The sequence below is a fragment of the Bos grunniens genome, chromosome 26 (assembly GCF_055505025.1).
Source record: "Bos grunniens cultivar Pamir isolate PY7600 chromosome 26, Bosgru_T2T1.0, whole genome shotgun sequence".
Lineage (NCBI taxonomy): Eukaryota > Metazoa > Chordata > Mammalia > Artiodactyla > Bovidae > Bos > Bos grunniens.
In genome coordinates, this window is record NC_141190.1 from 44,270,587 (window position 1) to 44,285,573 (window position 14,987).

At 43.8% G+C, this 14,987-nt stretch overlaps 2 protein-coding genes across 56 annotated transcripts in view; one reads left to right on the forward strand and one right to left on the reverse strand.

The window, feature by feature from the left end:
* The window catches only part of ZRANB1 (zinc finger RANBP2-type containing 1), a 75,230-nt gene extending 66,557 nt beyond the window's left edge, over positions 1-8,673 (forward strand). For all 6 annotated transcript variants that reach the window (XM_086378395.1, XM_086378391.1, XM_086378396.1 and 3 more), the window contains 4 exons: positions 1,969-2,089; positions 3,861-3,990; positions 4,096-4,325; positions 5,494-8,673. In XM_086378395.1, the coding sequence (XP_086234521.1) occupies positions 1,969-2,089; positions 3,861-3,990; positions 4,096-4,325; positions 5,494-5,712 (700 nt within the window). In that variant the 3' untranslated portion in view covers positions 5,713-8,673. The remainder of the gene's footprint in view (positions 1-1,968; positions 2,090-3,860; positions 3,991-4,095; positions 4,326-5,493) is intronic.
* Positions 8,674-8,907: 234 nt separating this feature from the next.
* The window catches only part of CTBP2 (C-terminal binding protein 2), a 168,874-nt gene continuing 162,794 nt past the window's right edge, over positions 8,908-14,987 (reverse strand). For 38 of the 50 annotated variants that reach the window (XM_086378359.1, XM_086378389.1, XM_086378347.1 and 35 more), the window contains 5 exons: positions 13,276-13,490; positions 12,999-13,129; positions 12,343-12,470; positions 11,707-11,824; positions 8,908-10,307 (listed from right to left, as the gene is read on the reverse strand). In XM_086378359.1, coding sequence (XP_086234485.1) covers positions 10,127-10,307; positions 11,707-11,824; positions 12,343-12,470; positions 12,999-13,129; positions 13,276-13,490 — 773 coding nt within the window. In that variant the 3' untranslated portion in view covers positions 8,908-10,126. The remainder of the gene's footprint in view (positions 10,308-11,706; positions 11,825-12,342; positions 12,471-12,998; positions 13,130-13,275; positions 13,491-14,987) is intronic. The other 12 variants (XM_086378390.1, XM_086378366.1, XM_086378369.1 and 9 more) reach the window with 1 other exon arrangement.

Below are 14,987 nucleotides of genomic sequence, written 5' to 3' on the forward strand. Positions count from 1 at the left end.
TGTTAGTGCTTTTGCTCTCTGAAATTTCATTTTGGTTCTGTCAGGATTTCCATCTCTCTGTCTAAATTGCCCATCTGCTCTTGCATGCTGTCTTTTTCCATTAGGGAGCACTTAACATATTTATTATAGTTATTTACAGTTTTTAAATTTATTTTATTTTTTTCATTCAAATACTTGGTACTTTTGTTGAAAAATATTTTCATAAAATAAAGGTTTGTTTCTGGACTCTTGGTTTTTCCTGTTGATCTCTATGTCTGTCTTTATGCCAGTGTTAGATTATCTTGATTATAGCTTTGTGGTAGGTTTTGAAATCAGGAATATTAAGTCTTCCAACTTTATCCTTTTTTTTTTTTCCAACTTTATCCTTCTTTTCACTATTCCCTTTGGACTTCTAGGCAAATTTTAGGTTCTAGCTTCTGCAGAAAAGCCCTCTAGGATTTTGATAGAAATTGCACTGAACGTGGAGATTAATTTCGGGAGTATTATCAGATAGAGTGTTAAGTCTTTTCATCCTGAAATTGATTTTTGAATGTTAAGCCAAATTGTATCGCTATCTCACTTAGTCTCATGTTTGGATTTGTGTCCTTGACTGAGTCAGGTAGATGGACAGTTTAGGTCTTTGTGGTGGGTGTGATTTTTAAATATATTTTTGAACCTCTTTATTCTGCAGTCTTCTTTAGTTTTGAGTGTAGTCATCATTTGATTTCTGGCAAATTTAGCTGTTTCAATATTAAAATGATTTTAGGCACTAACCAAGAAATTTCTTACCACATACATCTTTCAGTTTGTAATAACTTTCTGTTTCACAGTAATTCTCCCAAACTGATATCAAAACAATATATTTTGTCATTTGTACATTAAAATATATTTCTGTATATCTTAGGTATTTTAAGAGGGATATCCATATTTTATTTTTAAACATTTGGCATTGAAACTTACATTCCTGAATTATAAAGAAAAAACCTGTGGTTACTGTAAATAGAAAAAAAGTTTTTTTTTCTAATCAAGAGTTAAGCCTCTGTAACATTCTATTTTAAATCTAAAATAACATTAGTTTACTTTTTACAAAACCCTACATTAAGTTAAAGAAACGCGTGACACTAAGCCATTTAATACCTTAACTTTTCAACAATAGCGAGGGAATGTTTTCTGATCTTTTTATTCTTTCACCTAGAATTCAAGTACATAGAAGTATTGGGGATTGATAGTTCATTACATGTGAGAGGATTGTAATGTTACAAACTGGTTAACTGTTTGTAATATGTTATTGGTTAATCTGTCTTCAGAGGCCTTTGCTGGTTTGTAAGATCACAGTTTTCAATGTAATTATATCTGGCTTTATTTAATTGTATACTTGATGTTATAAAGAAAAAGAATGTTTTGTTTTAGTAATTCAGTCTACCAGTGGCCTAATTTGAGTTTTAATCTTCATAATTTATTAGGCTGAAGTATTTAGAGAGGTATTAAGCATGAAGAGGGGATTATTTTTATAGTTGGATTTTATTATCATGTGATACTTAAATAATTTTATGTAATGAAATCTCAAGGAAGTGATTTTGATATTCTCGTAAACACATGGGCTCTTTCTAAATCTGTGACCAAGTAGTGGATACTGTTCATTAATGGAGTAAAGTGTCTTTGATTTTATCCAAACTCTCAGATGATTTTGAGTGTTTTTCATTTGTAAACCAATAGTAGACAGTTGAAATCAGCTGTTCTTGTCATTAGTGTTTGAAGTTCTGATGAAAGTTTGGTGGGTGGTGAATCAGATTATGTCTGAAGATATGTTAAAAAGTATCTGCTAGCAGAGTGGAGGCATTTTTAATTTGAAAAATTTACTTCAAGCCAGGTAAAATGAATTATTAAATCTCTGCATATGATGTGCTTAAAGACTACATTAAATAAATGATTAGAACATTAAATGAACTGTTTATAGAAAGGCTTCTTTTTTACTGTGTTGTTTTTTAGGTTTTATACACGTTGGAAAGATTGGGAGTCCTGGTATTCTCAGAGCTTTGGTTTACATTTTTCCTTGAGAGAAGAACAGTGGCAAGAAGACTGGGCATTTATACTGTCTCTTGCTAGTCAGGTAAGAATGCTTCCAGGCATGTTGCTTCTCTGAAAAAAGTGAGGCCGCTGCTCTGCATGCCTTGGTTTGCAGTGAGACCACGTTGGGGCAGAGTGGTACAGAGGAGAGTCGAGGACTTGGCATCAGGTGGCTCAGGTTCCATTGACTGCTGATTGGCTCTGTGACCACAGGCCTCACTGCCGAACAGGGAGGGCAGTATGTTTTTATGTTAAGTGACTAGAAAACTGTCAGAATGAACGTTTTACTTGGTGATTCTAACCTCGTAAATATTTCCCCAGATAGCTCTTCAGTTATGTTGTCCTCACGGAGAGGTAGCTCTGGGGGATTGACATACACGCACTGCTACATATAAAATTGATAACTGAAGACCTACTGCATAGCACAGGGAACTCTGTAATGATCTTTATAGGAAAAGAATCTAAGAAAGAGTGGGTGTATGTCTATGTATAAATGATTTCACTTTACTGCAGAAACTAGCACAGCATTGTAAATAAACTATATTCAAATAAAAATTAAAAAAAAAATGGCAGCTTTATGCCTGCTTTACCCATCTGTGGGTTAGCTCCCGTTCTGTGTCCAGGATCACTCACTGATAATGGGCACTCCTGTGCTGATGGTGCGCTGTGAGGCCCCTGAGGCTAAAGTTGTGGTCTTCGTAGGGCTGCCTGGTTGATGCTGTGTCCACGTGAGGTAGGCCATGGAGAAGGTTCCGTGGACAGAAGTGATTGGAATGAACTTGTATAGATGTGTTGAGTTGTCTCTCAGACATGCGCTAGTTTTGTGAAGTGTTATTAATATACTTCGCTCATAGCTCAGGGAAGTATGAATGAGAATGGTAAAGAATCTGCCTGCAGTGCCGGAGACCCCAGTTCAATTCCTGGGTCGGGAAGATCCGCTGCAGAAGGGATAGGCTACTCACTCCAGTATTCTTGGGCTTCCCTGGTGGCTCAGCTGGTAAAGAATCCACCTGCAAAGCGGGAGACCTGGGTTTGATCCCTGGGTTGGGAAGATGACCTGGAGAAGGGAAAGGCCTTACTCCAGTATTCTGGCCTGGAGAATTACATGGACTATACAGTCTGTGGGGTCACAAAGAGTCGGACACGACTGAGCAACTTTCACTTCATTAATATACTGAACTGTAAAATTCATGTATATGCACAACAAATCACTTCTTTTCTTTGCAGAAATCACCATAATTCCTTAGTACAATATGAGGGAAGTCCCTTCTGTCATTGGGCCATTTGGGCGGGGTTCACCCTTTGGGCAGGGTGCATGTCTGAGACGTGCACCTGCTGTAAAGGTGCTGTCAGAGTCGTTGCTGAGGGAAGGAGGCCAGTCGAGTGTTTCTGTGTTAGGTGATGTGGCCATTTGCAAGCTGTTTGTATCCCTGTGGGACAGTCGGGCTCCTCTCTCCACTTCGGGGGGACCCTGTTGTAGTTCACGAGGAACCTGACCAGAAGGCAGTTATGTGAATAAGACTCCTTTGTTGTCTGAATCTCTTATTCCTCAGATCAGTATTTAACCAGATCTGTTTAGTTCTTGAGTTTGGATAGCGAAGGATATCTGTGTATAAGCTTTGCAGATGTCTTTTATTGGACTTTGCTACTTGAGGAATCATTCTTAGCTTGACAGTAGTAGTGCCATACTTTTTTTTTTAATGAATGGAGATAGTGTGCTGAAGGAGGGCAGCGTTTTGTTATACATGTCAGTTTTCCAGGGTGGTAGTGGATGTTTTAAAGAGAAATTCTTTCTTTTGTTTTGTTCTGTACAGCCTGGAGCAAGTTTGGAGCAGACTCACATTTTTGTACTTGCACATATTCTTAGACGACCAATTATAGTTTATGGAGTAAAATATTATAAAAGTTTTCGGGGAGAAACTTTAGGATATACTCGGTTTCAAGGTAAACCATTATCATTAGTATTTTGGAACTTTCTTGTTTATTATTTTAAGGCACATTGCAGTCACATCCTGAAAATCCCATTGTGATTTTCTTCCCTCTTTCCAGGTGTGTATTTGCCTTTGTTGTGGGAACAGAGTTTTTGTTGGAAAAGTCCGATTGCTCTGGGCTATACAAGGGGCCACTTCTCTGCTTTGGTTGCCATGGAAAATGATGGCTATGGTAACCGAGGTGCTGGTGCTAACCTGAACACCGATGACGATGTCACCATCACGTTTCTGCCTCTGGTTGACAGTGAGAGGAAGTTACTCCACGTGCACTTTCTTTCTGCTCAGGAGGTAAGACGCCTGTTTCTCACTTTAACTCCTCAAAGTAGCAGCGCTGTGCCAGAACCTGGCCTTGGGTGTCTCTCGGGTGTGCTGTTATCTGCACTACCACTTACAGTTTTGAGTTTAGTCATAGTAATTGTCACTTTCTATAAATCCTAGTCAGACAGACTGAAGTTTACCTTTTCAGAACAGCTGTGTAGGAGGTGTTGTGTGGAGATAAAGCAGTGAAGATGGAAGTCCATGCCCTCAGGTAGTGATGAGTGCTGAGGAGAAGTAAAAAGATGGGGTGAGGGGGAAAGGGAGGGATGGGGTGCAGGGTGTCGGTGGCTGAACTGGGGGCGGTAGGGTAAGGTGTCACTGAGGAGGTGGCGCTTGAATTGAGACTTCAAGAGGAAGGAGTCTTGCAGGAACTGGGGGAGGAGAGTTGTAGCAGAGGGAATTGGAAGGCTGGTGTGGCTTGTGGGGACTGGGCAAGGGGGAGAGGAGGCTGAGGCTGCGGGGTGGCCATCAGCAGTCTTTTAAATTTTTCTGACTTTTACTGTGGGTGAGCTAGGGAGCCAGCAGCCAGTTTGCATAGAAGAGGCGCACTGGCCGCTCAGGTGAAACTAGGTACCTGGGCAGTGGTGGGAGCAGCAGGTAGGAGCTCCCTGTAGCTGCAGGGAAGTGATGAGAAGGTGTGAAAGAATACTCGCAGAAAACCCATATTCTTATAAAAAGTATTGGTCTTTTATTTAATATAGTAATTATTATAAAACTTTTATAAGCATAACATTAAGAAAAAAATTCATAGATAATTTTTGTAACTTCACCCTGTACATAGCTTTCTGAGCAAACTTACCTTGTTCTTTTTGAAGCTGCAACTTTTCTTTCTAGTCTTTTCTTTGCCAGAATCAATGTATTGGAGAACACTTCCTTTTTGCCATTATATCAAACAAATGAACTTATCATTAGGCTGTTCTTCCCTCTAGGTTTGTCTGTGAATTTTCAAGTTGACATTTTTTCCTATTTACCCATAGGGTTTTAAACATAAAATTGATGAGAGTAGAACCTAGGTTGAAACACTTCGTTGCTCTGGCCCTTTCGTTAATCATACCAGCTGTAGGTCTCTATGAAATTTTTCCTGTCAGATCTCTGATCTGTCATATTATTTTTCCTTTTCTTCACATTCCTCTAAAAGCTAGGTAATGAGGAACAGCAAGAAAAACTGCTCAGGGAGTGGCTGGACTGCTGCGTGACTGAGGGAGGCGTTCTCGTGGCCATGCAGAAGAGCTCTCGGCGGCGAAATCACCCCCTGGTCACGCAAATGGTAGAAAAATGGCTTGACCGCTACCGACAGATCCGGCCTTGTACATCCCTATCTGATGGAGAGGAAGACGAAGATGATGAAGATGAATGAAAAAAAAAATCCAAGAACAGAAGACCAAGGTATCAGCTCTGTGCGGGACCCCACATGAGTGTGTTGCTCCAAGCAGAGCACACGGCATGGAATGAAGCGAACCTGGCAGGTTCTGCTTGGAAGGGTTTTTTCTGATCCATACCCAACAGAGACGATGTGTCTGCTGCATGAGGAGACAGAACTTTGGACTACAGTTTGTAAAAAAGAAACAAAAAACTAATTTTATTAAGACAGAACTTTTTTCCTTTCAGATTGTAAATCTGTCTATAAATGTAACGCATGTGGTTGTGTAAGAAGTTGTGTAATAGGAAAAGTTGTACCAGCATCTTCATATTATTGAGAAGTTTTTCCAGCATGGGCACCTCCAAAAGCACATGGCAGGTCACTCTTTGTTCCTTTGAGATAATTCTTTTTAAAGTAGAACCTGGCATTCTACTTCCATCTGAAAAGATCCATTTTACATTCTGTCTCACTAGAGCTCAGTAGAGATTTGGAAACTTTTTGTACAAATTATCCATAGCAAAACATAAAAATAAAAACAAGCTTTTATTTTTTATTAGTAATTTAGTTCCTGTTGTGCCCAATAAAATCAAATCTTTAAGGAACAAACTGTAAGAAAAGTCAGAATTTTTTATTGAGTGAACTTCATGTAGACATCGTTCCCTTGTTTTGAAAAGGGTTTTGGTTTCTCTTATTTTGTCTTTTTCAGTTTCTGATAAGCCGCCTTTTGGTATTTAGGTATTTATTTGTTTGGAAGAGTGCTCTTAAACTGAGGCTTCCTCCACCAGACTCTGGGCAGCAGTCTCCTTGTGAGTAGTTACCCCATGGATATACATTAGGGCAGTGGTTGGGGAGCCAGCCCACTTGAACTGAATGAATTATGTGAAGTCTGCTCACTTGCCTCTGTGGACATTAGACTCCCAGGTTGTCGTGCAGAGGGTCTTTGGATTCTTTATCATCAACTCTGCTTTAAGCAAATTGTGTTAGAAAGGCATGCCTTTGCTTGGGCTAATTGCGAATTTCCGTTCAGAATAGAATAAAGATTTTAAGAATGCAGTAAGGTGGTTTAAATGCATTGTATAATGAATTTCTCAGTGAGTAGTCTGAGAATTTTTGCATGTTGGTTAATTGTGGCCATTCTTATTTAAAGTTATAACTATAATCTTAGGTAGAAAAACTTTCTGTAAAAGTATTATTTGACCACTTCAGGTATACATTCAATACTGGGTAAAAATTTCAGACCTATCTCAGGAACACAAAAAGACTTAGTGTCCTGATAAGCACTTTGTAGACTATTGATGTGGCAAGGAATTTCAAACACACATACACACTCTTTCCCTTTGATAAAAAGGCTGTGAAAACCTTTTAATATTTGCTTCTTGTTTTCTTCTAAGTTCTATTTAGATGGTATTGAAATGTGCACAACCTCAGATTTGATGCTGAAATACTAAAAATAGTAAAATACCTGTGAGATGTCATCTCTTTAGTTCTTTCTTCCCTCCCTGAAAGGTGTTTCCAGGATGAAAGATCGCTGCTGCTGCATGCTAAAACTTGCAGGAAGAATATTTGCAATTGGATCCCATATAAATGAATTTTGATATAATATTGGTATGTTACTGTTTCAAGGGGCTGATGTTTTCTTACAAAATTGATCCTCCGGTTTGCTTTCGTTTTGGACAGTAGTTAAGGATTTAGAAGGCTGCCATTCTGACTACTTAGCATAGCATCCCTATGAACTTTTCTTCATATATAGGAAGAATTCTTTAGTGGCCAGACAACCCATTCTAGTTGCGGTTAAGCCAGTTGAAGAAGACAGAGAGAGAGGTTTGAGGGAGAAGCATCTGGTGGCTAGGGTCTCCAGGATAGTCAGTGCTGTTTGGGAAGCCGCAGCTCGGTCTTCGGCCTCCACGTGCTGTGTCTGCTGAGTGATATGTCCCCAGGTGTGACCCTGGCCACATCTAGCTTAACAGGTACAGCATTCTTCCCTGTGGGAAAGAACTATATGTGTGTGTGTATATATATATATATATATATATACGCTCCAGTTCTTAGGCTTCAGACTTGGCGGAGCTTTAAATGGTTTTCACAGCAGATTGGCTGGTAAAGGCTAACATTTTGGTGAGTCAATGCTATGTTAAGCTCTTGAACTATCAAACAGCCATAACTATCATCCCAAGACAGAATTTGCAGTTCTTTCTCAGATTCCATGTGGCGGGGTGACAGATAACTCAAGTGTCTTTTGGTTGACTCTGGACGGTAATACCTGAACTGTATGGACTTGACTTTACGGTTCTTCTTGGGAGAATACGGCGTGGTGGTTTCTGTTCAAATTAAAAGACAGGATGTGGGCCTGCCTGCCTTTTCATGTCTTTGGCTCTTAGGCTCATCCTGTGACAGACGAGTCTGTGTTAAGGGGATACTGCTGCGCATGGGCGGGTGGGGCCTCCTTGGTGTGCAGATGTCATCCCTGCACTGATTACGCTTGACAAGTGGTTATGAAGATGACAGCGAACCGCCGCTCCGCTCCCCGGAGTGGTGATACAGGTCAGTAACCATGCGCTCCACCTCGATCCACGTCAGGTGGCTTTAATGTAATTTTTCACGGGAAAGTTGGGATAGGACCACCACCTTAAAATGAGTGAGGAGGTTGATGTTTTCAGTTGCCATGACTTTTTTTTAAATGGAAAGAGGCAGGGCAGTTGTAAAGGTGTTTGATATCTGGACTTGTTGGACTTAACCAGCATTTACAGAAGGGATTTAATGCTATTTAAGAAAGGAAGACTTATTAAATCAACTGAAAGTTCTTCACACATGGAAATGACTGATGTTAATTATTTTGCAACATTTCTTTGTAAATATCATTTACAAACAATTTTTTGAGATTCACCTCCCTTTCCTGCATTAATGCTTGGGTCAGGTAATTTTACTTTTGGGTAAATTAAAATCAAAACTAAAACTTGACCAATTTTGTTTCTTGAATTAACTTAGTTCTAATCCACCCATTTCATCTTAAGAATGGACATACGTGAAGTTTTGGTTTATCACATGAAGTAATTATCAGCATTCTTGAGTCTGGTTATGAAATAGCAAAGTATTGTTAATCTTTGAACCTGGGAATAACAAGAGTTGGGAAAGAAATGGGCTAATTGAGTTAACATCTCGAGAGAACTTTTACATTAGTGAGATGTACTTGAATTTCAAAGCTTAACAGAAATTTTTATTACTTTTTATTGAAAACTGCACTGAACGCTAAATGTCCACCTTTACAATAAACAAATACAGTAACGGTAACTCACACTAAAACAAAACATATTTCTGATAGCCATTATTTTTCTGTTTGGGACAGTTTTAAAGGTTTTTTTTTTTTTCTTTTTGTCACAAAAACAGGAATGTACCTATACAAAGGCTCAAAATAGGCCATCTTTTAAACAAAAAGGCGATGATTCACAAAAGACTATGAATATAACATGTAACTAGTTGCTACAAATCTAATAGGATTTGTTAAAATCAGTCACATCTAATAACACACCTGAAGTGTTCTTGTATAAAATATCACGTGAAGAAAAGAAGACTTTATCAATGTCTAAAAAAGTGGGTTTGTTCATAGACAATCTGACAAGTTACCATAAAAAGTGTTTCCTGAGACATAAGGAAATGCAACATTATTCTTCTTGAACCCTTTCAGTTCAAGACTTTCCACTCAATAAAATAGCTGAGGATCTGAAACTGAGAAAATATATTTGAGTACAAACAGCTTGTGAAACTTAATACTTTTTTCTTTTTTTGCATCATCAGAGGGTTTTACTGAACTCACAACCAACTTGCCCGCTCAGTACGCAGTTCAGATGGGAGAGAATTCTCTGTACAGGAGCCTGTACTGTCTTCAATCCCGTGCTCGCGGTGTCTAACACAGGCAGACAGCTTTCTCCCCATTTTGTAGTAATTTAATCTTCCTATTAGCAAAAGAGGTAACCAGCCCCGTGGACCGAAGGGACTAGAGTCATAGGGTGGGGATTTCCTCTTAATATTTTATTTTGATGTTTGGAACTCTTGATGCAACATTCTAGAGCAAGGTGTTCAGGACCTCCTGTGCCCAAGGGACTGATAAAGGAAAAAGATCTATTTATTCTTTGTGATTTGATGCACAGATGAAAAACTTAACACACAATAACAGAAGTTGGTCGTTAACAAATCACGTCCTAGTCTCTTTCAGCGCTTCCGCAAGCAGACGACGACATCTTCAGTTTTCCCACGTCTCGGCTTCTAGCTCTTCTGTAGCTGTAACACTGCAACGTCAATGATGCATATGTCCAGAATCAGTTAAAAAGACTGTCAAATTCCTTTTCTCTTAGTTCATTTTTCACTGTCTCTTGGTCCCAGGTGTATCTGAATGATTACCTTTCATCACTCGCTGCTATTGCTCGTTGGGGTGCTCTCGATTGTCCCCGTGTTTCGTGGGCTGGTTGGGAGAGGGAGCTTGGGAGGGATGTGCCACCGTGGGGAGGTTGTGGGTCACCGGGATGCCTCCGGGGATGATCCCTTCCATGGCAGCAGGAAGTCCTCCCGGAGCCACGCCCACGATGCCTGGCGGGTATCTGAGGCGCACACAAGAGAAAGGGCTGGTTAAGTTCAGGGTCAGGAAGTTGCCAACCTCTTGGCTCTGCCTTTTTTATGGAATGTATATAATAATAATTTCCTACCTGCAAAGCAAGGAGGAATACACACAGGAAATTTAAACACTGACATCTAATTCATAAACAATAAAGCACTAATTTTGTAGCTTTTAGACGACGGTGAATAACCCATACTAACTGTGTTTGGGGAAACTGTGTTGCACTGGGTAAACATTTCTGTACGAAACAGACTCAAGTTCTCCGGGTCTTCTATTATCAATGGATTTAATGATTTCCTAACAGCATAGGCTTCCCTTGTGGCTCAGCTGGTAGAGGATCTGCCTGCAGTGCAAGAGACCTGGGTTCGATCCCTGAGTTGGGAAGATCCCCCAGAGAAGGGAAAGGCCACTCACTCCAGTATTCTGGCCTGGGTCGCAAAGAGTCAGACACGACTGAGTGACTTGCACTTCACTAATAGCCTGAAGTGCGCTTACTAAGTGTGACGTCCTACACTGGTTGGTTATGTGCTCCTGTAACAGATGCGGAAGGGCAGCAGGGCCGATGGTGAGCTGGCGATGGGCTGGAGGCCTGGCCCCCTGAAGATACCTGGAGGGCAGCTGCACACGGGTTCGTCTTACACTGCAGGCACAGGGATGGCTGTGTGTGTACGCAGTGCACAAACGTGACTCGGTACATGCACATTTTTTGAGGACAGAACGTACTTATGAGGCAGGGGCTTTAGAATTCATCTGAGTTACCCAGCCCTTCACAGTTGCGGTAAAGGGGATGGTGTTCCCCTCTGGAAGCTATGCTACTCTGCATCCTGTAGCCTGTGACAGTGAGTCTGGTCAGGGACCACGCAAGGGGACTCTTGCCAGACAGGATCCCTGTGAGCTGCAAGCCCTTCCAGCACAAGCAATTTTCCTAGGGGCCAAGGAGCCTTGCTGTGTCTAGACGAATAATTAGGATGTGACTCTTAAAGGGTACAGGGCAATCCAACCTGGGGCTGGGCTCAAGTGTGGCTTGAAAATGCTTATGGGGATAAAACACAAGCGGAACTTTAATAGAACCTGTGAAATGTAAATAAAGCCATGGGACCTGGGAAGAAATAACTTAGCTCTGCTTGCCCAGAGCAGGAGCTTTCACGTACAGGTCCTGTTACACACACTAAATATTTAATCACATCCTGGCACAGTGGTTCAAAGTCTGTATCCTTTAAAATAGAAATTTCAATTCTCAGCCCTGCCCCAAAACTTAAAATTTGCTCCACCGAAACCAGGGATGAGGGGACGGGACTGGATTTCCCGCCAGTGCTCCCGTTGGCTTTATGCCCCCCACCCCCACCCCTGGGGAGCAGGGCCCTGGCCATTCCTCTCCTCACCTGTATGTGGCACCATTGAGCTCTGGATGAATTGCTTGCTGATCTATTACTGACCAGGGAGCTGTTGTGACAAAGAATTCCTTGTTCACACAGTTTCTTAAGCTCTCTGGGATGCGACCTGGAATAAGACGATTGAAATTAATCATACAATGAAGTTAAACATTATACTTAGCTGTTTTGGGGGAACAGCTACCACGCTAGTCTCTTTGCTTCTGCACCATTTTAAAAGTCTTGGTTATAATACTGTGTATGTTTTGGTATTTTAGCCACAAGGCATGTGGGAATCTTCGCTCCCGACCAGGGATCAAACCCGCACACCCTGCGCTGGAAGGGAGAGTCCCAACCACTAAGCCTCCAGGGAAGCTTCCCCAAGTCTCCTACTTGTTAATAGGAAGGGCTGGCTCATAATTTCCCAGCATACGACCTGTTCCAGGTCTGAGCCACATGGGTCCCTCAGCCTAACAGAAGGGCGGCTCCCCCTCCAGGTCCGCAAAACTTCACGTTGGGTAATACAAAAGGGGATTGGTTTCCTCTGAAAGAAGCACGGCCCAATTAACACATTTCTTCGACTTGACCCCTAAAAGCAATTCCTGCCCACGGCAAGCCCTCTCACCCTGACGTCTGCGGCCTGCTCACCTGTGATGGCCCGGCGGATCTCGGTGGCGGCCGCCTCCCGCATCTCCAGTGAGGCTTGCTCACTATACCAGGCTGTGTGGGGAGTACAGATGAGATTCGGTGCATCTTTCAAGGGACCCTGAGCAAAGCTGGGTGAACGTACAAAAACATAGGAAATGAGACGAGTGCTCATCACTCCCTGTCTGGTCAAACGGGAGCTCTTGGCCATGTGGGATGTTAGCTGACGCAGATAAAACAGGGATTCTGCAGGGTGTGTTCTACGGGGTTGGGACTTTCAGAACCCACTCATACAACTGCTCTGTAATGACAATGTCAGGAGTACTCAGGAAGAGGAAACAGTTCTCTGGAGGACTGACTGGCCTGCCTCTCACTGGGATGGTCGGGCTGTGGACACAGCCTGCTCTCCCTATTTTTCTGCCGGCCCCCTTTCTGGTGATCTTTGGGGGAACTTCTAGCCCTTTTACCCTTTGTGAGAATACAGTACAGCCCTTAGAATGGAGTCCTTTAGCCTCTGGTTAAAGCCTCCTCCCCAGGACCTGTCTGGGCAGCTGCCCCAAGTTCACAGCAAGGAGTTGGGTGAGGACCTGGGTCCTACAAGTCCCTGTGTGAGTCCTGAGCTCCAGCTGCAAACATCTCCACAGTCTCCCCAAACCAACCTGAAAGGCTCCGACTCGTGCACGTCGAGGGCCGCCCCTCGTATCCTGCCTTCTTTGAGGGCTTGGGCTAAGGCTTTCTCATCCACCAGTCCGCCGCGGGCTGCGTTCACTAGGAAGGCGCCTTGCCTCATCTGGGGGGGTGAGGGGGGCAGGGTGGGAGAGAAGCTGGTGAGCAGATGCTGCCCCCTCGGGAGGTTTCAGGAGGGAAGTGGGGCTGCAGGAGTTTCCCGTTTCCCCTTCATTTGGAGAGAAGTTCTCCAGTGTCGTTTCCATTTACCTGCTTTATAGTGAAGTCATTGATGAGGTGGTGGTTATGCTCGTTGAGATTGCAGTGCAGGGAGACGCAGTCGCTCTGGTACAGTAAGTCCTGCAGGGTATAGACCCTCTGCACGCCCAGGGACCGCTCCGTCCCATCCTGCAAGTAGGGGTCATAAAATAGGACGCTGAATCCAAAGGCCTTGGCTCGAACGGCAACCGCCTGCCCCGTGCGACCTGTGCGGAAAGAGAGCGTCCCGGTGAGTGAGGCTGGCCCCTCCTGCCGCTCCTTGTCACCAGGCTGGGTGGCCTTGTGGGGTGTGCCCCACCTCTGCTGCCTGCATTATTTCTGGGACTGGGAAGCTGGGCTGGCCGTGCCTGCTGGCAGTTGGAGCCAAGCAGTGGTGGCTGCTGAAGGACCTGAACACCCAAGGTTTGGCAATGCCACGCCAGCACTTCTTCCTTCCTGGGTCACTTGGGCAGAAGCCAGGCCAGCTCCCTGGGTGAGCAATGCAATGCTGATCAAGTGTACTTACTATCAGATGTTGCTTTTTTTCAAAACAGTCATTGTTATGCACATTTTCAAACATAACCAGAGAGAACAATCCAGTGGCCTCCACGTGTCTGTCTCCTGCCTCCCAACCACCAGCATTCTCTCCCTCCGTATTTATCTTTCCCCTCCTTGTTTGCTTACACAGCAGCCTTCTTAAGCTGAGCTTCATCTCGTTATTGCTCTCAGTGTTGAACCAGGACTGTTCTCTTATGTAATTACCACCAGGTTTGTTTGCTCATGAAGGGGGTAAACTGATCACTGCACTCTGGCCTGAGCGCTCATTGCCATGGGGAACCGGTCTGGTGGGGCTCTGAGCTTGTGTGGAGTGTGGACTGGGCCCACAAGTCACCTAACAGGACACAAAGGCTTCCCTGACTCCCACTGACCCCCAGGGGTGGAGCACTTTACTTTCCAAAGCAGTTTTCAGCTGGAACACAAAATGGTGTGAATGATGTTTGAAGGGGCCAATTCGGGGACAGCACAGAATAAATCCTGGTGGGAAGACCACTGCTCCACTGTGCAGGAGGGGAAAGGGACAGGAAGCCCACCGGAGGGCAGGGGGTGGCGGACCGGCTCCCCCTCCAGCGGAACCGGCATCTCAACAGGCAGCACTGGTAACAGCGGCTGTGCTTTGGAGGCGAAGGTTTCAGAAGGCCCTTCGGAAGGGACAGCTGCAGGGGTCACCAGGATACTCCTCATGCCAGCCGTCCCCAGGGTCACCACTCACACACAGTGAAGCAGGAACTACAGCCACACGCGGCAGAAGAGCTGCCATGACAGATGGGCCGGAACAAGGGCGACCGAAAGACCCTCCTCTAATGAACCTGAGATGTGGGACACGGCCCCGCCACGCGGCTGCTGGGAGCTCACAGCCAATACCAGAACACCCCCAACTCTGCTTCGTGGGTCCTCAGCACCACCCCCACTGCCCCGTGTCCTGACGCTTTAAGGGGAGACGGGGTCTGGGTGGCGGCTCCAGGGGCTGAGGGTCACGGCCAGTTTTAACGTCACGTCTCACGGCTCTGCGGCTCGCAAATTCACAGACCCTCATCTTTCCACCATGGGGCTTTCCTGACTAAACTGTACAATACCTGATGCTGAATTCTCTTACTGACTTGGTCAAAACCCAGTCTGGCCTTGGTGTGTGTACACACTGTCCCCGATGGCAGGCTTTCCCTTCA